Source organism: Phodopus roborovskii, unplaced genomic scaffold (genome assembly GCF_943737965.1).
Source record: "Phodopus roborovskii unplaced genomic scaffold, PHOROB, whole genome shotgun sequence".
Lineage (NCBI taxonomy): Eukaryota > Metazoa > Chordata > Mammalia > Rodentia > Cricetidae > Phodopus > Phodopus roborovskii.
Window position 1 is genome coordinate 2,721,874 of NW_026126622.1, and position 24,990 is coordinate 2,746,863.

General features: G+C 43.1%; 1 protein-coding gene across 10 annotated transcripts in view; it reads right to left on the bottom strand.

Moving 5' to 3' along the window:
- The window catches only part of Tjp1 (tight junction protein 1), a 240,956-nt gene that overhangs the window by 203,370 nt on the left and 12,596 nt on the right, over positions 1–24,990 (bottom strand). For all 10 annotated transcript variants that reach the window (XM_051206458.1, XM_051206456.1, XM_051206455.1 and 7 more), the window contains exon 2: positions 21,189–21,321. In XM_051206458.1, the coding sequence (XP_051062415.1) occupies positions 21,189–21,321 (133 nt within the window). The remainder of the gene's footprint in view (positions 1–21,188; positions 21,322–24,990) is intronic.

A 24,990-nucleotide genomic window follows, 5' to 3' on the forward strand; every position in this document is an offset into this window, starting at 1 on the left:
CAGCCTGGTCTACAGAGTGAGTTCCAGGGCAGCCGGGGCTACACAGAGAAACTGTATCTGAAACAAAACAAAAACAAACCCAAACAAACCACCACCACCAATAACAAAAACAGTCCCTCCAAAATATGGACCAGGGTAAGTATGTCTATTACCACTGCCTCAACCCAACACAGCACTGTGCTTATGGTACAGAAGAGAGACAGACAAGCTGGGCAGAAGGACAGGAAAAGAAGACACAAGCGCTGCAAAGGTGGTCAGGCATGCCTGGAAGAAGAACCAGGGCTGCTGGCTATTAGATTCAGCAGCCACAGATCTACATACAACAGAGCTAGACAGGGAAAATGCAAGCCATTTAAACAGCAAACTTTCATATAACAAGTCTAGCTACATAAAACTTTACTGAAAGTCAGTTTACAAGAAGAGAAAGGTGTATCCCTGTATAACAAGACGTTAAATCACCACAGGGAAAACCTGTCTCAAAACACCAAAAATGAAGAAAAAGAATTCAAATCATAAGCATAGGAGCCCTTCCTGTCCTGGCGCTAATTATTCCTTCCAACCCCACTTGAACTTCTTGTGGGTTTGTGTGGGGTAGAGAATCTGACAGTGGCTTTAAGATTCCAGAGGAAGGTCAAAGGGCCAAGGTATGGCCAAGGTAACCCAAGAGAGCCAAAGTACACTGGGAAGCATTTGTCCTGCCAGACTTCAGGATTTGTTAAAGGGTAGTATGGCAGGTTGAAGGTAATTGGCTCATAGGGAGGGGCACTATTAAGAGATGTGGTCTTGTTGAAATAGGTATGGCCTTGTTGAAGGAAGTGTGTCACTGTGGGGCCAGGCTTTGAAGTCTCTTTTGTTGAAGCTTTGCTCAGTGTCACAACCACTTCTGTTGCCTTTTGATTAAGATGCAGCCAGCACAATGTCTGCCTGTACACTACCATGCTGCCCGCCATGACATATATAATGGACTGAACCCCTAAGTCTAAGTCAGCCCAATTAAATATTTTCCTTGTAAGAGTTGCTGCGGTCATGGTGTCTCTTCACAGCAATAGGAACCTTAACTGAGATAGGTAGTAAAAAAGACAGCATGGCTTCTATACAAGAATAAACAGATTCATACCTATATAGAAATTAACATTTGATAGATAAAGTATATATGTTAGCATGAAACACTTGATAAAATGCTAAGGTAACTGGTTATTCAAACAGAAAAGAGCAAAGCAAGGGTGGTGGCACCATGTGATCTTAACACTAGGGAGGCAGAGGCAGGAGAATCAGTGGTTCAAGGTCATCCTTGGCTATTTAATAATTCTTGTCTAGCCTGGGCTACATGAGACCTTGTTCTAACTATGCCCTCCCCAAAAGGAGCAAGAAGCAGAAAGTGAAAGGTGAACTACCAAGAAGAAGAAAATATTTTTAATTCATATTACCATCAACAGACCCATAATGCAAGGAACGCCTAGAAACCAACAGTCCATCTCTCGTAATGACTTCACTGTTTTCTAACCTTTACTGAATTTGTCCTTTGACATGTTCATGACCACCTAAAGTGAATTCTGATTGCTGTAACCCTCTCACCCATCTGATCTTCCCACACTCATTACACATTCTTCCCTACAAGCCCATGCCCCAGGTCTCCATGGTTTTTCTCTGGTTGGTTTGGTGAACCTTCTGCACTTAAGCAGCCATTTATGTGACCAGGGATTTGGAACTATCCACTGGAGCTTGGTGGGCTCCTCAGTGAAGACAATGACTGCCCCTCTCCCGTCAGTAGCCAATCATCCAGCAGGGAGGGGTCACAAGCCCCGCCTCAATCCACAACTGACAGTTAACAGATCCAATCCTTTGAAGGCCCCTTACAGGCAGGCAAGCATAGCTGCTGTGAGATCACTTGCTTGACTGGGCCATGCTCATCATACAGTATTTCACGGTCCTTCGGTTCTTCAGCTCTCATGTTCTTTTTGCACCCTCTCCCACGATGACCCCTCAGCTTTGGAGGTGATGTCTAAATGCCCTGTTTGGGGTTGGACCCCCAGCTGTCACTCACTCTCAGCACCCTGAGCATCCCTTTATTCAACACTCTTCATTGCAAAGAGAAACTTCTCTGACTGGGAGTAGCATTTGTCTGTAGGTATAAACATAAATATTTAAAAGGAAGTTTGGCACCTCAACAACTTAACAAGTATCACCTTTGCCCTGGAGCCTAAGACCACTCCACTGTGGGTTTTTGACCGGTTGGGGAAGTCTTAGGCCCTTTCACAGCATTTTAATTTTAACTTGATTTTTTTTTTTTTTTTTTTTAAGACAGAGTTTCTCTGTGTATCCCTGGAACTTGCTCTGTAGACCAGGCTGGCCTCAGGCTCACAGATCACCTGTCTCTGCCTCATGAATGCTGGAATTAAAGATGTGTGCCACCCTCCCCCCCTAGTATTTTTTTCTAAAGCACAAAACCTTTTCATATTTTTTTCCATTTTGAAAAGTGAATATTCAGCCTGACAATAATACACTTTCCCTTACTTCAACACAAGTCTAAAATTGATTTCAGTAGTAGTTAGAACCATGGAAAACAACTTGAAAAATTGATCATTGTAACTACTTTATTAATTATAATTGGACAAATTTATAAATGTAGTAAATTACATACTTGAAATAGTTGACAATTGAAACGTTAAGATGAAAAAGGAACAAATATAAAAAAACAAGCCATTAATAATCCCTTATATATGTACACACATATGCACACATGGTTGCATGCACACACACACACACACACACACACACACACACACACACACACACACACATCCTTGCTAGTGTTTTGGAGTTTTTCTGTGCTTCACTTCTAGTGATAAATACACACAAGTGGGTGGGGGAGGAAATGGCTTGTTCAAGTGATGGGCATCTGTCAGGCACTAGAAGATTCAAGCTAACACTCAGAAACGAGGTTGGGACTGGAAATGTTCACTTGGGAAATCTTCAAACAAAAGAGTTAAGACTCAAGTGAACATAGAAGGAAAATAAGAGTGAGACCTAGATGTGAGGCCGAGAACCGTGTTAAGATGTTAGAGGCAAAGAGAAGTATTATAGAGATACAGGAATATTGGGGGTCTCAAGAAGAGGGTACTAATCAAGGGTAAGTCCTATAAATAAATTAGGGAGAATGACGTATAAGGCAAGGCTGATAAAAGACCACAGCACAGGGAGATACTCCTGTGATGGGGCAGGGGATATCAGAAGTGCAAGGACAACCTGTACTTACCAGCCTTCTTTCCAACAAAAGCCAAGAGCAGACAACACAAGGGCAAGCACATCAGCCATCAGGAAGATGTCATGTTACCAGGCCAGGGCGATGGTTCAGTTGGTACAGCGCCTGCTGTGTAGGCATGAGGACTTGAGTTTGGGCTGGCATCAGCCATGCAAAAGTCAAGAGTGGTGGGTTGTGTCTGGAATTTTAGTGCTGGTTAGGCTACAACAGGAGGATTTGTGAGAGCTAAAGTCATGTTTTAAGTTTAAATTACTGTGCTTACGAGATCTATAAAACAAAAATGCCTCTAACCTGTCAGCCCCACTTGGCCAAGGACAGACGCCTTCCTGGAATTCTGCGGGCTGTCATCCATGTAAAATAACTAATCATGTGTTTTCACTTCTGTAAACAAGCTTGGTTGCCCCAACTGCATAGGATGAGCTCAATCACATGTAGGCAGGAAGGATATCAGCATATAAGTTTGACCCTGATTAGACAAAGGCAAGAAATACATAGTTGTGTGGGTTTTGCCTTATACATGGCTAATGTAATTTGATACCATTCCTGGAAATCCCAGGTATGGATCTGGCCAGTATTTAATAAAGCTTGCTTCAAATTTGGCTCAAAAAGAAAAATGTGGCAGTGATCTTATTCTCACCTGGTGGGATTAACAGATGTCTGAGCTTGCTGGCCAGTCAGTCCTGCCCAACCATGAAAGGAAGAAAGATGACAAATCCATCACATAAAAGTATTGTTAAAGATAGTGAGGTTCAGCCTGCCAGAAAACAGTATAAGTCCCTGGAAGACCGAAGATGCTGGAAAAGAGGAAAACAAGGGCACAGGCTCTGAAGGCAGGACAGGGTGGATGGGGAAAAGACCTGAGGTCCCAACGCAGACACTTCAAGGTGACAGGGACAGGATTTCCCTAGGATTGTGGGTAACTTAAATTCTAAGGCATGCTAAAATTTACTTTAAATCAGTTAACAGCCACATTTTAGCATTATCCAAAGGCTTGCTAGAAAAAGCAAAATTCTTCTACATCTGTGTTATTGCAGCAACCAAGACTCGTTCTAATGACTTCCCGGAGACCAGTGCTCCGGTCAAATTTAAAATTAGTGGACCATGACACAAGGGACTGGCAAGGCCTTGTTTTCTCAAAACCAAAATACTAATTTATTCTAAAATATTTTATTTTGGCTTCTACAAGTGTTCATTCACAGCACAGGGTGGGTAAATGCTGTCACCCTTAACAGTGTCTTTGTTCTGCAAGGTCAAGTTCATAATTACTAGCATTAGATACAGAATTAAAAGCAAAACAAGCCAAGATGAAACGACCCAACCCAGGTCTTCATAAACATCTTACTAAATAAGGCCTACGGGGAGTCAGTGCTGTATGTGACACTGAGGTCACTTCTCTGGGGCAGAGAGGCAAGGCTGGGCTCTCCTGGTCCTCCAATCCATCCCACATCCAAACCAGACAATTCCCTCTGTCCTATGAAGAGTCAGGCCCCACCTTCAGTGACACCAAACCAAAATACTAATAGCAACATCCTTGTGTCACCAACTCAACAAACAGGGGAAACAAGAATGATCTCTAGCCATAACTCCTCAAGAAGGATCTAAAGTGTATGAGTAATAATAATAAAAAAGGACATTTACCTTGTAAGCACATTCATAACCAAAGTCCATTACTGAAATATTTGTAACTTCTAAAGTGGTTTTACAACTTCAAATACAAACATGGATTGCAGGCAAAAGCTAATTATAAACTTGGTTATTAGTAGGGTGTGAAAAGATGATAGGTTGGGAGGAAGGAATGCTTGCAAAGGTTTTTATTTGACTGGATTTCAAAATATCCAACACATTTAATTTCTGAAATAGCTGTGAGCTTCCTATACATTAAAATAAATGAGGGCATTAAGTGCAGAAGTCTTTTAGATGCTCTCAAGGCAATGCCTTCAGAGGGGAACCAGCCTCATCTCATCTCTTGCAGGTATCCAGAGCGAGACAGTCAGAAATGAAGTCATGGAACAACACCTTCACGGGCATCACTCCACATTCCACAGATGTTTCTGCTCTTCACTCAAATGAACCTTCTTTGTTTTTACACCCACCAGCAACACTTGTAGATATCTAAGGTCACTTTAGCATTTAACTCTCTAATCACTTCAACTGTCCCCACAGATCTTCTTGTTTTCCTCCCAAAGATTATTTATCCTCAAGTTTCTCCTGATACTCTAACTTAATTTGCATTTTAAAATGTTTATCTTGTAGACATTTAACTGGCATTATCAGTAGAGACTTTGCATCTAGTTTCTCTGTACCTCCTCTGATTCAGGATCAGTCATGACTTCCTAAGTCCTTAATCAGGAAGGGAGAGAGGGAGGGAAAGAGGAAGAGAGGAAGAAAGGAAGAAAGGAAGAGAGAAGGAAGGAAAAAGAAAGGAAGGAAGAGAAAGAAGAAAGGCAGACAGACAAAAGGGGAGAAAGAAAGGAAGAAAGAAAGGAAGGAAGGAAGGAAGGAAGGAAGGAAGGAAGAAAAAAGAGGGAGAAAATCCCCCCAAACCAAAACACCTTTGCATTCTCTTTGACTTGCTAGTTAACCTCTGGGGCAGCACTGAAGATGATGAGGTAAATGCCAGTGCCTACTGAGCCATCTATGGCCACTCCAAAGGACTCCAAAATTCCTGGCTGTACCATCCATTCAGTAACCTTGATCCATTCCCTTCTGCAAACCTGGTGTTCTAGGCTCTTCTTATAGTTCATACAGAGCTCACACTGTTGTGGTCCCTTCTGATTCACCTACCTGTCTAGTCCCACCTGGGCCATGCTTCACCCCCTCATCTAGAAATGCAGCTCACTGCAGCTCACTTATCTTTTGCTACACACCTCTTCAAAACCTGCCAAGCCAGCCCCTCACTGCTGCCCCAGATGGAAGATTTGATCACCCCGTTCCCTCTCCAACCATCCCTGGCAGTCCCCAGGCGTTGCCCCCTCCTTTGCTCCCTCGGCATCGATCTTACTTTTTAGAACCTCCTCCACTCCCTGCTTTCTGGCAGCAATCCTCATAGAAAGTGAAGCCACCTCTCCAGCCCTCACAAACTCACTCCTCTCTGAGGCATTCTCCACTCTCCTCTCCTGGAGACTCACTGTGGTCTCCCCATCTGTCCTTACCCAGAAGCCCGAGTTCTTCATCCATGAATATCCAATATTATTTTTGAAAGATCAAAAAAAAAATCATGTCATTTGAAAGTCTGGTATGTATGAATATATGTATGTATTTTCCCCTCCAGATTGAAATAATAAACGTTCATCAACTTCTCGACAAAACCATAAAAGCCTGACAGTTTACTGATAGCAGAGAAGGCTTCAAAGAAACGCCGTAGTGCTTCACCCCAGAGACTACAACGTGCCCCATTTACCACAGTTTTGGTGTATTATCCGCCTTTAGACAAGCACAGGGCAGACTGAATCCCGGCTTGCCCACTGCAGTCTGCAATTCAAATGGAAAAGGTGTGCTGCTCTTTATGTCATAATTCACAGAGAGCTGGGATGAATGAGAAACAGGGACAACAAAATCCAGTGTTTTAGCTAAGCTGTTTCAGCTGCTGCAGATCCACACATGCTGGAGAGCGCTGCCCTCCTGTGGCTGCCTGAAAGGCCACTGCGGCTGGCCAGCCTGTCCCTGGGCCACAGGTCTACAGTGACCACAATAAATAAAAGGCTGGCGATTGGGGCCCATGAGAGAAGCATCTTTCCCAGGCTCACTGTCCACATAACCTGGATATCTGCTGGAGTGTGGCTACACCGGCTCGCCTCTAAAGTCCCTTGTGTAAGGCTCTCCACGGGGCCACAGTAAAACACTAGGGTAGTCAAGATCTCAGTCCACTCTGAGGACCAAATTAAATAATGTCTTTCTGCTCCACAATTATATCATGCTGGGTCTGCTTCTCTGTATGGGAGCACTTAGTTAATATTAAAGGTGAAATATGGCTGTCCTTGCCACTAACAGCCTAGGAAGCATCTGGACATTTGGGGTATTCCTTGTTCTCTCTGCACTGAATCCATTCTGTAGTCTGAAGCCTCCTATCACCTGTCTTGGAGGTGGGGCTTCTCTGCTCTGGAATGTTAGCAAATTCTAGTTCTAATGCAAAGCCCTTGCTCACCCTACCCCAGAGAGCCTATAGACACAGACCTGTTCCTGCCAGGAGCCATTTCCAAATCTCCTACTCAGTTCCCATCAGGCCCCAGAACTGGCCCTCAGTACAGCAGAGCTGAAATCGGGTTTTGATGCTAGTGAGTCACATTCAAAGGCAGGAAAAATGCCACTCTGGCTACATAAGCACTGTGGCCTGATGTCTGCCCCATAAGCTTCATGTGTTGAAATCCCACCCCCCAAAGCGATAGTGGCAGGTGCCGTCAGAAGGTGGGACTTTGGGAGGTGGTGACCAGAACATGAGAGTGGAGGTCTCATGAATGGGACCAGTGCCCCGATAAAGAGGCTTAAGGAAGCTTTTTGTTTCTTCTGCCACTTGAGGATACAGTGAGAAGCCTGTGAGCCTTCTGGAAATGTAGCTCAGTTGTAGAGCACTTGCCCAACATGCACATTTTGTTACAGTAGCCTGCAGACTTAGACACTGCACATTCGAACATCAATCAGCCTTTGGCAACGCAGCTGTTGCCCAGGGCCTGCTGGTGACTCGAAAGCTGGAACTTCACCACCTACAGGCAGAAAAATTGCAGAGAAGACCGACTCCTATGACAGTACCCAATAAGAAGCCTTCCTGTCTCCTGTGAATTCATACCTAGGCTGAACTTAACATTTGACGCTCCCACCACCACCTCCCCGCTTGCTGGAGGAAAGAAAATGTTAGTTTGCCTTCTCAGACCCACCCTAAGTATATAGGAAGAGCTGGGGCTTCACAGCACGTGACCCTCACTCCACAACTTCAGGCCTCTCCACCAGGTAGTCAGAGTCAGACTCCATGAAAGGTCAGCTGAAAAACTATGTTTAAATCCACCCCCCAAAAAACTATGTTTAAATCCAAGCAAGGTGATTCACTCTTGTAATACTAAGTACGCAGGAAGCTAAGGCAGGAAGATGGTGAATTTGAGGCCAGCCTGAACCAGAGAAATTATCTTAGTTACTTTTCCACTGCTGTGATAGAATACAACTAGGCAACTTTTAGAAGGAAATATTTAATTTATGCTCACAGTTCAAGAGGGCGGGTTCAGGACCATCGTGACAGGGAGCACAGCAGCAGACAGGCTGGCCTAGCCCTGGAGCAGTAGCTGAGAGCTCACACCCTTCTGGAGGCAGAGAATGCAAACTGGGAATGGTGTAGGCTTTGAAACCTCAGAGCACCCCCCCCCCCACGCTCCTCCAAGGCCCCACCTCCGAAGGCTTCCCAAACAGTTTCACTGGGGACCAAGTATTCAAACATATGTGCTTATGGGGCCATTCTCATTAAAACCACCACAGAGATGCTGACAAATAAACAAAGGCTGGGAATACAGCTCAATGTGGCAACATGGGTCTAGCCCATGCAAGGCCCTGGGTTCAGCCCTTAGCACCCCAAGCAAGTAACCGTGTTCAGAGACAGAATGCAAACATATTCTAAAACTGCCATGTTTCTCTCTCATACTAGAAGTCACACAGAGTTACATTAGAGGGATAAAATATGTTTCAAAGATGAATGCAACCGTATACTTTCTGTATGTACTAAAAGCTCTCTCTCTCTTTCTCTCTCTCTCTCTCTCTCTCTCTGTGTGTGTGTGTGTGTGTGTGCGTGTGTGTGTGCCTGAGCATGCACATGCATGTACAAACAGCAGTACCATGTTATTTGTTATGCTCCTTAGGGATTAGTCTGTTCAATAATGAATGTGGAAATCAAGTGAGAAATAATAGAATAGGATCACCTGTAAATAGCCAAACAGCTCCATATTGCACAATACAGAATTTCCATAACTTAACTCATTCAATAACACACAGATATTCTTCTCATTTCTATTATTTTTAACCTCCTCTGGCCTAGTTGCCACCTCAGCGAGTCCCACCAGTCACCTCCAGATGTCCCTGTACTCTCCAGCCACAATGCTGAGCACAGCTCCAATAGGCTGTGTGCTACCAGAGTGGCATCAGGTCTCAGTTTCAGTTTGCAGACTCTGAAGCAGTGTCAACTCTCTGTTCTGAGAATAAAGGAAAAATAACATCTCTCCTCTAAGAGAGAAAAAAAAAACCAAAAAACAAAGACAAACTCTCCTTTGTCTCCCCAGGTGATCTTCTCTGATGCCTGTTGCTCCCACGATGCCTCTGCCCTGCTTCACTCTGAGGACAAGTTCTCTGTGGCTCACTTGTTCCCTCCTAGGAACCCCTCCTCCCCACAGCTTCTTCCTGCTCTCCCCATGCATGCTCTCTGCTGTCTGTGGCTCTTACATTAACCTTCTAAGTTCACAAAAGGATCTCAGCAGACCTCAGACAGTCTGCATCCTTCTCCTGCCGAACAGAAAACTGAGACCTACCATGGCTGGAGGGGTAGATGGGTTCAGAGGGCTGTCCACATCCTCTACACCATCCACCCAGCCTGGGCATCTTTGAGAGCTCTGCAGGTCAGAACACCCAACAGGATTCCTTCCATTGTTACCTTGGCCTGAGAAGCACCTCTGCATTTCTGTCCCAACAGTCACATGGGACGTTCCAATTCTGTTCAGAAGCTGTCTTCTTTGTGATTCTTTCTACACTGAGCATCTCTGAGTGTCTGAGTTTCTACTGAAGTACCTCAAACCGTTTTCAGTTGTTATGCTCAATATCTGTTTATGTTCAACTATACGGTGGCCAATCGAAAGGCAAGCAAATGGTGATGATGAAGGAAGGATGTGTGTGAGATGCGGGATGGGAACCCCAGCTCAACTAACATAGGGGATGCCTGCCTGTATCATGGCCATGAGGCTGGTCCCTTGATCTATATTCAGGAGCTGGAGCAGGCAGGCTGTTTACAGAAATGGAGAAGGAAGTTGTGTCTCCAGCACAGACAAGAAAACTGAATCAGGGGACAGGGTCTCCCAAAATCTGGTGTGTTTATCAGCTTGCTATCACTGTGACAAAATAAATAACTGAGATAACCAATGTTAATAATGGAAAAGATTTATTGTGGTTCATGGTTTCAGTCCATAGTTAACTTTGTGCCTGTGGCAGTTTAGAATCCTGCAGCAGAGTGAAGGGAAAGGAAGCCTGTTTCTATCATAGTGTCTAAAAAACAAACAGCCATGCAGAAAGGGGCCTGGGACAAAACACTTCAAGGTCATGTTCCTTAAGGACTAACTTTCTTTCTCTAGGTCACATCCTAAGGGTTCTATTGCATCCTAAGAGTGCCACAGGCTGGGGAAAAAGCCTGGGGGGAGGGGATTCATGAGCCAAAGGACAGCATCCAGGAACTGTTTCCTCCAGAGACTCATGAAGTACAAGATAAGGTAGATTAGCGAAGCCCTAGCTGTCTCCTCTTTGAGATCCTATTTCCTCTACTCATTTCATTAAGAACTAATTTCTAAACAGGCCCATGCTCCGTAATTGATTCTGGGGAATAAAACCCGGCCTAAAATCAGAATCAATAAACTCCCCATGGCAGCTGCCTTTGACAAGGAATTCTAAGCAGGTATGAAATGCAAGCACTGGTCTAAGCCAGGGACAAATGCTGAGCCACACAACTGATCTAGAGCCCGCAGGTCTGAGATGGAGCCTCATCTCAGAAGGGTACTCAGTACCCAGAAGTTTGTCTTTAAAACAAAGTCTTGGAGAGGCCTGGCTGGCTGTAAGAATGCCTGGCAAATACCTTCGGTGAATGCAGCTGCTTAATGAAGAGGGCAAAAAGCTGCCACTAATTGGTCATCAATTCGCAAATTGCAATCAGACTGGCCTCTGGAATTCCTACAGTGACATGAAGAGCCAGATTTCTTGTTCTGTATAGACTTAGATCCCTCTGGCTCCTCTCATGCTGGAAATTAATGACAGTGGTAATCCCAGTAGAGTCTCCATGCTACAGGAATGCAGCTCCTGTCCCAGGATTGGCAATCACACTCCAGTATCGTTTCCAGTTTCCAGTACGGGGCCAACATTTCAGGCCAAATGCTTGCCTAATGAACTGAGAGTAGGGAGGGTCAACCCTCCCCCACAACCCCAGGACCACATGCGTGAGAACCTGTGAGCTTCACATGTTATTTCCTTAAGCGGACACTCTTTTTTGGGTCACTCAACACTGTTTAGTATTTATGTGGGCAAAATAATAAAACAGGAAGAGAATATAAATAAATAAATAAATAGCCCACTGACAGCTGTGAAAGACACAGGCAAAACCAGGTTCTTGAGGAGGGGGGTGTGCTGTGGAAGACAGAAGCAGGGGATTTCATGAGGGAGCAGACCTCTCTTAGCAAGAATAATTGCTAACATATGAACAGCTCTCCCACCATTTTACTTAGCCTTCAACTTCAACTATTTTACTGCTAGAGAAATCACCCAGTATTTTGCAAGTCAAAAGCCCTGGCCTCATTTAACACACAGTAAGACAAGACAAGAAGTGTGCGATTCCTGCTGCCAAGGGTTACCTGAGTGCTATCCCAGGAATCCACAGGATGGAAGCAGGGAACTGATTCTCCCAAGCTGTCTGTCTTCTTACCTTCACATGTATGACATGGTACACATGTTGTGGCATGCACTCCCATGTACATGTGTGCATGCTTGTGCACAAACACACAATGTTTTTCTTTAAAACTATCATATTTAAAACACAAAGCAACACTAAGGTACATCTTCTAGCTTATAAGGCACTTAAAAGAAATATTTGGTCAGGTGTGGTATTGCACACCTTTAATCCTAGCACTCAGGAGGCAGAGTTAGAGGCAGAAGCAGGAGGATCATTGTGTTGAAGCCAGCTGATCTACACAGAGTTTCAGGACTGCCAAGGTTACACAGTGCGATTGTTTAAAAAAACAAGTAAAAGAAATATTTATATGCAAAAATTGGAAGTCATTAGGAAACAGGCATTGTACCTCTTGATATCATATTTTTACTCAGTGATTAATCAGCTTTTGGGGAAGCACTGAGTATATTTCTTACCCCATTGTTTATGGATAAAAATGTAAGAACGGAAATCACACCCAACATAGATAACTACTCATCAATACAACAAAAATAAAAACTAATTTTCTAAAACCAACATAATTCTACCTTTCTGTAAAAAGGATGGAACTTTCTGATCTTTCCCTCTTTATTGGATTTTTCTGAAACTTATTTTCACTCAGATCAATTCATTTTACCTACAGTGATGTTTGTGGATTGTAGTTTTAGTTTAGTCCTGTGATTTCTCTCCATTGGCTACTATTTTGTTTTACCAAGTCCACTGTCTTAGATCAAGATCTGAAGGTTGCACATATATAATGAAGATTTTATTCTTTTGTTGGTCTGAATTCAAAAGCCAGATTTATACACAAAGTGTCAGCAAATATCATCCTGTTCCTCCAGCTACTAAACCATATGCCACATATGTCTTTCTCGGGCTTGTCTGGTGTTATTTATTGTAGGCAGATCATTATAAAACAATGCAGGGCTGGTATTGTAGAATATTAGTTAAAGATGTGTTACATTTGTTTATGTTGTGGAACATTTGTTTAATGATGCAAAGATGTGTTGTGTTCTTTTTTGTTTGTTTGTTTTGTTTTGTGTTTTGAGACAGGGTTTCTCTGTATTGCTCTGGAACCTGTCCTAGAACTCACTCTGTAGACCAGGCTGGCCTTGAACTCACAAAGACCCACCTGCCTCTGCAGGAGCTCCCATGGGCCAAGTCCTATAAAATTTAAGCACTAGGAAGGCAGAGGTAGGTAGATCTCTGTGAGTTTGAGGTCAGCCTGATCTACAGAACAAGTTCCAGGACAGTCAGGACTACACAGAGAAACCCAGTCTCAAGAAATCAAAAAAAGGAAATGTTAATGATAGCAATAGTTTGTAACTCAGTAAACAAGACATGGCTCTACAGAGTCATAAAGAAATGAATGGATGGGATCCCACTAACATGGGCACAAGAGGGGGGAAGAGCTGAGGAGACAGCTCACTGGGTAAAATGCTTGTTGCACAAACATGAAGACCTGAATTTGAATTCCTGTCACACATGTAAAAAGCCAGGCATGGTAGCACACCTTTAATCCCAGAGGTGGGGAAGCAGAGTCCAGAGGATCCCAGGGGCTAATTAGCCAGTCTAATCAGGGAGCTCCAGGCCAGTGAAAGACCATGTCTCAAAAATAAGGTGAAGCCACAATAGAGAAAGACAGTTGATGCCAACTTCTGGCCTTCACAGGCAACTACACAAGTGTGTGCACCTGCTCACACTCACACACACACACACACACACACACACACACACAAAGCAAAAATTAATCAATTCACTAATATATACATTGATAAGTGAAGGTAAAATAAACAAATGAGAGGATTTCTTCTTTTCCACACACAATGGTGGCAGAAGGAGAGATGGAGGCAAAGTCATGATTTGGGAGCCACCTCGAAGTGTTGACTGAGGCAACAGCGTCTCAGAGGCTGAGTGAGACTGGAGGGTCGAACTGTGGTGAGAAATACCGGAATTAGACTCTCTATGTGAAATTTCCCTCAGTTACAAGAGGAAGCATGGTGAACTAAAGGGAAAAGGGTGCAGTGAGGGGGCCTGACACATCATGACCAGCCAGCAAGCACAGTGAAAACTGCCTTGTGGATCCGGAACCTCATGCATCAGCTCTTTGTCTGCGGGGAATACTGGGCAGACACTTTCAGATGGTCATGACATGAAGGACAGTGAAAAGATGACCACTGGGGATGGCGAAATGGCTCGGTAGAAAGTGGTACTTGCCACCAAGTCTGCTAACATGAGTTCAATCCTTGAATCACACAGTGGAAGGAGAGAACTGACTCCCAAAAGTTGTCCATTGGCTTCAACCTGGGCACTGTGTCATGTGCAAACCATCACCCCTAGTACAGAAAATAGCTCACTGTCATTTTTAAAACAGCTGACTTTTATTTCCATTCTCAGTGCCCTTCAAAGCCTATTGCCAAGAGGCCATTTAGTAATGTAACCACATCTTTGATGGACAAACATTTACACTGAGTGAGCCCTACTGAGCCCTTAACACTACATCAGCTACTACAAAGCAATCTAGTTCTATGACACACCATCAGTATTGGAGACGGTGGAGGAAATATACTCAGAAGTTGTAGCAGTGGATACTGTAAGCCTGGATGAGAAAACAAGGACACCCAGGGATGAGGGAGGACTTGGGTCAAATCTGTCCTGAACAGACACGGGCTCACAGAGCTAAAAGAAAACCTTCTGCAGCCATCATAACTGTTTGTATTAAGGCCACCTGGCCATATTTCTCCTGAAGTATATTACATACATTTTTGATGTCTCAAACTGAACACAATCTGGTCATAGTCTCAAAAATTTTATATATATATATCATGTAATTTAAACTTTTAATAAAGTCATATTTTGTGAGCAAGTCTGGGCTTTTGAGATTAAAAAGTATCAAGAACACCCTAATTTCTACCTGGCAGACTGAGTGAATATCCATACTACTTATGTCTCAGCAACACTACCAACTCCTATGGGAGAATCGGTTTCACAATGACATGGATTTGGACATGTGCAAAGGCCTCAGAAATGTGTCTGTTTCATGAAATGTCATGATACAAATTGCAGTTCATCCCTTAATGATTTAGCTTTTATGGTCTGGTCCATAAGGGTTGCATTCATAGGTGGCCAGATGCACTGGTCACCAATGACAATTCCGTATCCTCTTTCCTGAGTTCCCCCCAACCCAAAGCACTGTCTGAGCAATAGTCCCTACCCAAACAGGCATTTCAGGCTAAATATTATTGTAGCTATTATTCACAGATTTTCAGGCTTTTCTTTTGGTCAAAGGACCCAGCAGACACAGGCTGATCCAGAAAATAACCACTGAGACAGAACTGGGAAGGAGACCTTTCTATGACGTGAGGGAGGCCCAGACTGCTGTAGAGACTTCCCATGTCTAAGCAGACAGAGCTGGGTCAAGTGCTATAAGAAAATTAGCATGGCCCACAAGACCCAGTGAGCTCTGAAGATTGCCCACCACTAACCTTCTAGATTGTGAGATACTAAGTGTCATTATTATTGAGACAGCTTGGGTCATCCTTCTGCTACTTAGAAGCAGAGGCATTCTTGCTATCTTGAATTGTGAAAAGCCTGGCCCACTGTGAGGACAGAAGCTAGCCTAACCACATCTACTAAACCCACCCACCCCTGAAAATGCTCCTGCCATTCCTACCTCTCTCTCCTGTCTCTGCCACCACCATCACCACCGTCACTGAGCCTTCACCACCTGCCCCTCTCCAGCCTCTTCTACCTCTTACACCCACACAGTGTTGGAGCCTCTACAAACACTCCTACCTTTTCTACTGCCAAACACCCATACATGTGACCCCATGTCTGGTCTCTTTTTCTATTGCTACCTCCATCTTTGCCACTACTGTTACCACCTACATTATGCCTCCATCATCATCATTGTGATCACCCATCCTCTGCCACCATCCCCATCCCCATGCCATCACCTTGGATTAATTGGACTGTTGCTTTCATTCTCTCTCTCTCTCTCTCTCTCTCTCTCTCTCTCTCTCTCTCTCTCTCTCTCTCTCTCTGTGTGTGTGTGTGTGTGTGTGTGCTTTCTGTTGGTAGAAAACTGGAGGGGGAGGATCTAGGGTTACAAAGGAAGAAGAACGTGACCTAAGCTTATGCTTCAAGAGTAGCTTCCCCACAAATAGAATGAATGTCATCCAATGACTCTCCTCCCTTTTTTCAGATTTTAGGGAGGAAAGCTGATCAAGAAGAGATGGGGAAATTTCAAGCAAAGTGCCCCTCACCCCCTGCAAATTCTTCATATATTTAGAATCCAAGAGAAAGCAGAAGTTGCAGAAGTGAAAATGCAGCCTGGTTCTTTTGAAGAGGCAGTGACTCCAGAGAGAATGGAGCAGCTAAGGATGTAAGCAATCCAAAAGCAAACACTCACTACTCATACCAGGTCCCTCTGCACCTTCAACCCCAGCATCCACAGGAGCCTATGGGTTCAGGAAACCAAGGATACACAAGTCTTTATAAAAACTGGCATAGCATATATCCTACACATACCCTCCTGTATGCACCTGTATGTAGCCAGGTATGATGCCTTGTAACCCAGGACTTGGGAAGCAGAGTCAGGTGGATATCTATGAGTTTGAGACTAGCCTAGTATACACAGCAAGTTCCAGGACAGCCAAGGTTGTATAGTGAGACTCTATCTTAAAAGTAAAAGAAGAAAATGTACATGTCCAGTACAGTCACAGATGTGTTTTTTTTTTTCCAAATATTTCTGACCTACAATTGGCTGAATTAGAGCAATTCAAATACACAGACAAAAGGGCCATTTATCATTCTAGCATTCCAAGGGGAAAAAACCATTTAGCCATTAAAATGTTGAAAAAAAGAAATCAGATCTTCTAGGAAAATACATCTACAGAATACACTTGCTCAGTTCCTGTCTGGCCTGGCAAGATTATACCAAGTATCTCCAGACACAGTGTCAAGAACCAGGAAGGCTGGGTGGACTCCAGGCCCCTCAGCACACTAGGATGCTGATCAATTATGCCACAGGGTTTACAGAATGAAGTAGAATGCCAGTTCCATTTAATCCCCACAGAGAAAGCTGAGACAATGGCTTCTCCCTAGGAGTGGAATGGCACCAATCAGATTCTGGGATGAAGGCCAGGTCTCAGCTGGATCCCAAGGCTTCTGGGCCAGGAACCAGACCTTGAGACTTGGTAATGGGGCTCCCATCCTAGCTGCATTTGATGTGTTTTCCGAGCACTGTGTATGATGAAATTCTTCCTTACACAAATATGAAAAAGTTAGCAGTCAATGTAAAAATAAGGTAGACTATGAACTAAATTTTTCTTCCTGTTTCTTGTTTGTTTATTTTGGTTTCTCTCGTGTAGCCCTACCGGTCCTGGATTGCTCTGTAGACCAGGCTGGCCTGGAACTCAGAGATCCTTGGGCCTCTGGCTCCCAAGTGCTGGGATTGAAGGTGTGCACCAGCACACCCAGCTTCTGTTTAATCCAAACAGGCATAGCATGCCATATATTTAGCATTTTTATAAATCTTAACAATGGTATCTAGCCAGGCGGTGGTGGCGCTTACTTTTAACCCAGCATTCGGGAGACAGCACTCGGAAGGCGGATCTCTGTGAGTCTGAGGTCAGCTGGTCTACAAATTGAGTTCCACAAGAACCAGAGCTATACAGTGAAACCCTGTTTTGAAAAACAACAACAACAAAAAGAGAAAACCTCTGGATTTTGTAAATTTAGGACACGGACAACAAAATACCTGTCACTGTTCCCTGAAATATGGCTTATCTGCTCGATCCAACTATCAAACTGGCACTCTCAAAAGTCTTTACCAGGCACCCTCCTTTAGGCTTTGTGGCTCAGAGCTGGGCAGCTGTTTCCTCGAGATGAAGTCTTCCACCTTGGAAGGATGGTTAGTAAGACACAAGATGTCCTTAAGGGGGTTAAAACATTCCATTCCACAGGATAGTCATCAAGCTCTCTGGAAGTAAACAACTACACAGCTTCAAGAAGTTCCTGAAACTCACTAGATTTACTAAGCTCCTCCCTCCTCAAGCATACATAAGCTATAAGATCTGTTGAGAGACACTCTCACAAGACAAGCTGCCTGGAAGAGGCTCAGACCAGCCTGAAAGAGAGAGTCTCCAACCTGTTGAGCTGCCTGTAAGTTGCGTAGGGACAATTATATTTTATCCCCATGCCAAAGATGCTATGTATTCACATTTATGTAGACATTATAGTATTAAGTTCCAAGTGTTAAGGTAGAAAGTGAAAGTAGACAAGCTATTAAACCTTTGGTTAAAGAATATTTATTGATTTCCTACAAATGGAACAGATTCACTATAAGACATGTAACAATTAACAAATATCCAAAGAATAAGTCACTGTTTATTAGGAATACAAAAAGAAAGAAAATAAATTCAAACTGTGAAAGACTCCAATTTATTACAGTCACAAGACTTTGTTACTGCATTCCCACATGGGAAGAAAGAGATGGAACCACACAGGTCCAAGTCTACCATCCAAGTGCACATACCCTGACACTACCATTCGTGGGACAGCAGGACAGCCTTTTCTGGTTTTGTAACATCAGTGTCACGATGCCTGATCTTCCAGAAGGCTCTGCCCTTTCACTTATAATGTGAAATCACATAGCAAAGATTTTCCAGAAGAAGGAAACTTGCAGAGGACAAACTACTCAGGGGTGATGCTATTTTCTTCCTTTCTTGACCATTAGCCAGATTAAGTCTGGCCTGGAAGGCAAGGGGCAAATTAGTAACTTAAAATATCATGAATAATTACATGGAAAAGGTAATTATATTTTGACATGGCTATGGGACCAGGCTGGAGGGGAAACTGCTCATAAAAATATCTAATATTTATATCTAATACAGCGTGTCTGTATGTTATTCGGCTGGGACCAGGCTGGTGGGAAAACTACACATAACAACATTTGAGGTCAGCTCTCCTGATCATTCAAACATGCATCTCTATTTGTGGGAAACAGCCCCAACATGAAATCTCATACTTTGTGAGCATTGGCATAATATTGTAAGACAGTGGTTCTCAACCTTCCTAACACTGAGACTGTTTAATACAGTTCCTCATGTTGTGGTGATACCCAACCATGAAATTATTTTGGTTGCTACTTCGTTGTGATTTTGCTACTGTTATGAATCATAACATAAATATTTTGTGAGAGAGAGGTTTGCCAAAGGGGTCATGACCCACAGAGCTCAACTACTGTTCTAAGGGGTAAACTTCAAATCTGATCTCACAGGACACATTATAACCAGAATATATATTCACTACAAGTTTAAACATAATCACCTTCAAACTCTGCATAAAAATGTTTATGAAGCATAAATGAGTGACGTATTTAAACTGGGGTCAGATCCCAGGGTCTCTCATTATGGGTGTGTAAATATGCCGAGATCCAACCCACACTGGGTCCCGAGCATGTCAGGGAAGCAGCATGAGAAATCCCCCTTCCCAACACTGTCACATTTCAACAAAGCACAACCTCTTTCCCAACCAGAATGATTGCTTAAGCGAGGAAACACAGTTTACCACGTGCCAAATGCATTGGCTAATGGATCACACACCGGCAGCAATGACGCTGAACACCACAGGAAAGAGCCGGCCAGCACCACCTCAGTTCTCCTCCATGCATGCAATTCAAATCTGTTTCTCCGTGTTTCTCTCTCCCTCTTGAGAGCAAAGCACTGCATGCTAAGGCACATTTACATTTTCTGCAGTCTCCATCACTGTTAGAACTCGGGTGTTATTTCCCTGTTATTCATAAATGTTTTCTTACCAGCCACATTTCACCATATTATGTCGTGTGTCACAGAAAGTATTCAGAGCAATTTTAAGATAAATGAAACAATGGCATACGAAAAATAGTTACTAGAACTAAGCACATTTTTAAAACTAGATTTATTTATTTATTTACTCTATGTATATGAGTGCCCTATCTACATGTAGGACTTTATGCCAGAAGAGGTATCAGATCACATCACCGATGGTTGTGAGCCACCATGGGGTTGCTGGGATTTGAACTCAGGACCTCTGGATGAGCAGCCAGTTCTCTTAACTGCTGAGCCACCTCTCCAGCCCCAAAACGAAGCAGATTTTAAAAGTATAAAATAAATACAGCATTTATGTTTACTGAGCACCTGTTTCCATCACTGCCATATGCCCCAAAATACACGGTTCAGTGTCACAGGCGAAACTCTAATTCATTCTGATGTACTTTATGGAACAACAGTCAGTGGCACTTTTTATGATTGGGAACTTTTCCAATCAGAACGCAAAAAGAAGAAATGGGACCTGTATTATAGTCCTAAATATCCAAGAGCCTGCCACAGAATATTCTTTATTGAATTTCCTTTATTGCATTACAGTATCTCTTTTAGTTGAGTATAGCCTAAAAATGCCAGTGTTCCTCCAAAACCACACAGGAATTTACCAGGTGGAAATTCTGTCATGTATCTGGAAAGGAATATGACTATCAGTGTTGGTCCCTTAAATAGAAAGCAGCACCCTTAACTAAACAGAGACTCATGTCTGCCTCTACCAGGAAATTAGGTGTTAGGAGTTAATCAGACACTCAATACTGCCATTAAACCAAACATGAACTTGCGATTGTCATAGAAATTTATATCAATATTCTACTTTACCTTTCCCCCTCTTTCTATGTGTGCGATGTGCACATGTGTGTATGTCTATTCTGCATTTGTGTGGGCACACCTGTGTATGGGTGGGCATGCACATGTCGGGCTCAAGGTTAACATCAGGAGTCATCATTGAGTCATGAATGAGCCTTCCACGTCATTCAGTGAGGCAGTCTCTAAATCAGCTCCAAAACTCGCTGATATGGCTGGCTGTGCCAGCCAGGATGCTCTGGGGTCTCCCATCTTGCTCTTCTGAGGCTGAGAATGATGCAACATTGACATGTTCCAGGGATCTGAATTCTGGGTTTCAGGCTTGTGTGGCAGGCACATTAACCACTGAGACATCTTCCCAGCCCCTCAATTTAATTTTGTTTTGAGTGTTCAGAACTTTGTCTTTGCAGTGGAATTGTCATTATGAACCATTTATTATAAAGGTATCAGACACATACTAGTAAGAAAAGCATTCTCACTGGTAACCTGTTAAGTATGCCATTTTAAGAGTAGAACACCACAGAACAAGCTTGTTGCAGTTTTATGAAAATACAAAAACAAAATGTTCATCTTTCTTGAAAATTAAAAGTATGTGCAGTCCACTTACAGTGAGTTCACAGAAATCGATACTGTCAAGGCTCTTGCTTCGATGTAGTCTCCCTTTAATTCGTCTTAGAGAGGGTTTCCCTTGGCTCACACCAGAAGTAGCACCATTAGGGTTTTCAGAGGATGGAGTTACCCTGCAAGGAAGGGGAGGGCGGATGCTTAAAGAGACAGGTTTACAGGTGAACACGTTTCTACTTGCAGGTTGTTATGGAAACGCCACTTTCTCCCCAAGATACACATTCTATCAAATACTATTTCTGAACATTTCTTAGCAGCTGACTAGTTGAGAAATTGTCTTGACAGAGTTCAAATATTGCAGAATTAAGATTCAAGAGAAGTAGACTCTATAAACACCCAGGAAACAGCTCAGAGCAGGCTGATGTTTCCTGGGCAACTCACAGGCATCTGCTTTCCTCTGCAATGATTTATGGAGCACTTAGTCCAGTGCCTGGCACATTTGGGACAAGTCAGCTGTCACTGAGCACATGTGCGGACAATGCTTAGCAGGTACTTAAACATACCTTATACATTTAAACACGAGAGTCAATACTTAATTCAGTATGGTCACAGGGTTAGGGAAACAGATTTTAAAAACAAACAAACAAACAAACAGAAACACCCAAAACCAAAACCTAAGCATCCACAGAATGTACCCTGGGATCTATGTTCATATGTGAAAATGCAGGACTACCAGGCATTGGGTTGCTGATGGCAGAAGCATGAAAAAAACTGGCTAGAGAAGGTGCCCAACCTGCAGGGACATGGCCCCCTGGTGTCGGGCAGAGACAACAAGCCAGAAATAGCAATGGACTATGGGTTACAGAAGCCATTTTCCTTATTTTATGATGGCATCTCCTATTGCATGCAATACAGCCCAAATTCACACACCACTAACCTTTGTGACATACTTAAGTTTTTACTTCAGATGCTGTCTGAAAGGGCATATCTTAATGTGTCTCTTCTTAAAAAGACACACAGGCTGGAGTGTTAGCAAATATTTAAATAGTTTGGGCTACATAGCTTGCACTGGCCCAGAACTCAGCCTCCTCCTGCCTGAGCGCCTTTTTCTGGGGCTGGTACTATAGGCATGCCCAACCCTGTCTGATTGTACTAGCAAAATAAATTTGCTTGCTTTCTTAGTAAGACAGTGAATATATAAAACAGTCCAAGAGCACCTGTAATTTAGAATGAAGGGAATACACATGTATAGATATTTGAAAAGTACAGAACTATGTGAAAATGGAAAGTGCAAGCTGTCCTTTCTCCCTATCTCAAACCTCCACCCCCCTTCTAAACGCACCATGATCACTAGCTCCTTACACAATCTTCCAAGCAATTGTGCATGTTTATTGCTTTTCTGGGTTCTTTTCTCTCTCTCTCTTGGTTTTTCAAGACAGGGTTTTTCACTTTGTTAAAGCCAGCCTGGAACTGGCTTTGTAGACCAGGCTGGTCTTGAACTCAGAGATCTGTCTCCCAAGTGCTCAGATTCAAGGCATGTACCACCACACCCAGCTATGTGTTATTTCTTTTTAAAATGTATTAATAAGGTGACCAAATTGTATTTTTTCTCTACCATTTCTTTTCACTTAACAGACCTTGAAACTCCTCCCTTAATAAACCATGCAAACTGTTTCTCTTATCTTAACAGCTAAACAATATTTCATCTATAGATTAATTATTAAACCACTCCCCTGATGATGGGAAGTCAGTGTTCAAACACTTCCTATCAAACTGTAAGACAATGACACTCTTTGACATTTACATACAAATGCAGTCTTTACTAACGGGACCTTTCTACGTAGCTACCAAAAGGCCTTATGAGCATGCATGTCCATCCATGGTGCAGGACAGTGCCCACCCACTGGGAACCTTCAGGGAGCACAGCAACCCTATCACTTCATTGGCTTAAAACCCAACTTCTCTATGTTCTTTGTGATTTTGTATTGCTGAACTACTGACTTCTGCAAAAAGACCTTCTGCAAAATTTCCCACCATGAATATGGCTTTTTCAATTGATCTTTGTGCAACTGCTAGTTTTTGCTTACATATTTCAAGGACTTTTATTGCCTTAATGTCTGTGACTTGGATCATTTTCCCCCCTAAGACAGGGTTTCTCTGTGTAGCCCTACCTGTCCTGGAACTTGCTCTGTAGACCAGGCTGGCATCAAATGAACTCACAGAGATCCAGAGATCCTCTTGCCTCTGCCCAAGGTGGGATTAAAGGTGTGAGTCACCACCGCCCATGTGACTTGGATTTTAGGGATTTTATCTCTATGCCAATGACAACTTTCTTTTACTTTAGTGATACTTTTATGACAATCTCTCTCATCAGTGTTTTAATATTTACCTTTTTCTAGTTTATCTTTTGTGTGTGTGTGTGTGTGTGTGTGTGTGTGTGTGTGTGTGTGTGTGTACGAGTGTGCGCGTGGGCCTATGTTTTTAATCTTCGAAAGTCTTTTTTGTTTTTTTTTCCCCCTTAGGCTGTACCTCTAACTCCTGGCATAAAATAGTGTGTGTTTCATTTTTACCCAATCTGAGAGCATGTGTCTTCTGAGATGATATGAGTCTATTTGAACTTACAGTGTGTACTAATCTATTTAGATGCATTCCTGCCACCTTGTCTTAGGGGTTTTCATGTAAATATTTTCTTTTTTATTTTTCTGTTTAATTAGTGTCATTGGGATTCCTCTGGCCCCTCCTCCCTTGGAACTTCATTCTGTTTCCAAGCAGTAATAGTTTAAAGTTAATTTAGGCAGACTGCTATGGAATAACCGCACTTTGTGAAGATGTGTTGCTCTTGTTGTTAATAAAAAGCTGATTGGCCAATAGCTTGGCAGGATTTTTGGGACAGAGAGGATGCTGGGAGGAAGGAGGGTGGGGTCAGGGAGTTGAGAGCATGATGTAGAAGAAGCAACATGGGAAGTGCATAGATGAAGTAAATGGACCTAAAAGCAACACAAAGACTAATAAAAATGGGTTAGTTTAAGTTGTAAGAGCTGGCTGGAGACAAGCCTAAGCTATATGTGTGGTTGTTTGGGGAGTGGCTGGCAGGACAGAGCTGACTGGTAGTCTAGACAGAAAACTCTGCCTGTAGGTGACTTATTTTTTTTTTTTAATTTATCTAAATTCATTTCATGTGCATTGGTGTGAAGATTTCAGATCCCCTGGAACTGGAGCTACAGATAGTTGTGAGCTGCCATGTGGGTGCTGGGAATTGAACCAGGGTCCTCTGGAAGAGCAGCCAGTGCTCTTAACCACTGAGCCATCTTTCCAGCCCCTGTAGGCGACTCTTGACCCTAGCTAGTTAACTGTAAACACACACACACGAACATATTCACATATGTACGTACATGGAGCTGAAGTCCCTGGAGACATTATAGCTTGCAGACACCCAATTCCCTTATAGAAAATGGTGAGATATTTGCACATAATTTATGTGCATTTTCCATGCATTTGAAATCATTCTACATACAACACTAGGTACAATGCAAATGCCATGCAAAGAATTGTAATGCTGTGTTCTTTGGAGGAACAATTATGAAAAAATAATAGCATATTTTACCCACAGCTGGTAGAACCTGAGGTTATAAAAGCTGGTGTTTTAAGGGCTGAGTGTAAACAGTTAAACTTATCCTTTCTACCAACATTAGGCTTGCCAGTAGTTTGACATCCTCCTGTGCAGTAAGTGGCCTTACACCTCATTCCCTTCTAGGTGCTTCCACAGCCCCCTGAGCTCCACCCATTCAGAGAGGCTGGCAGGCTCCCTAACCTGATAGGCCCTCCTTTGGTCTCTTTAGCTTACT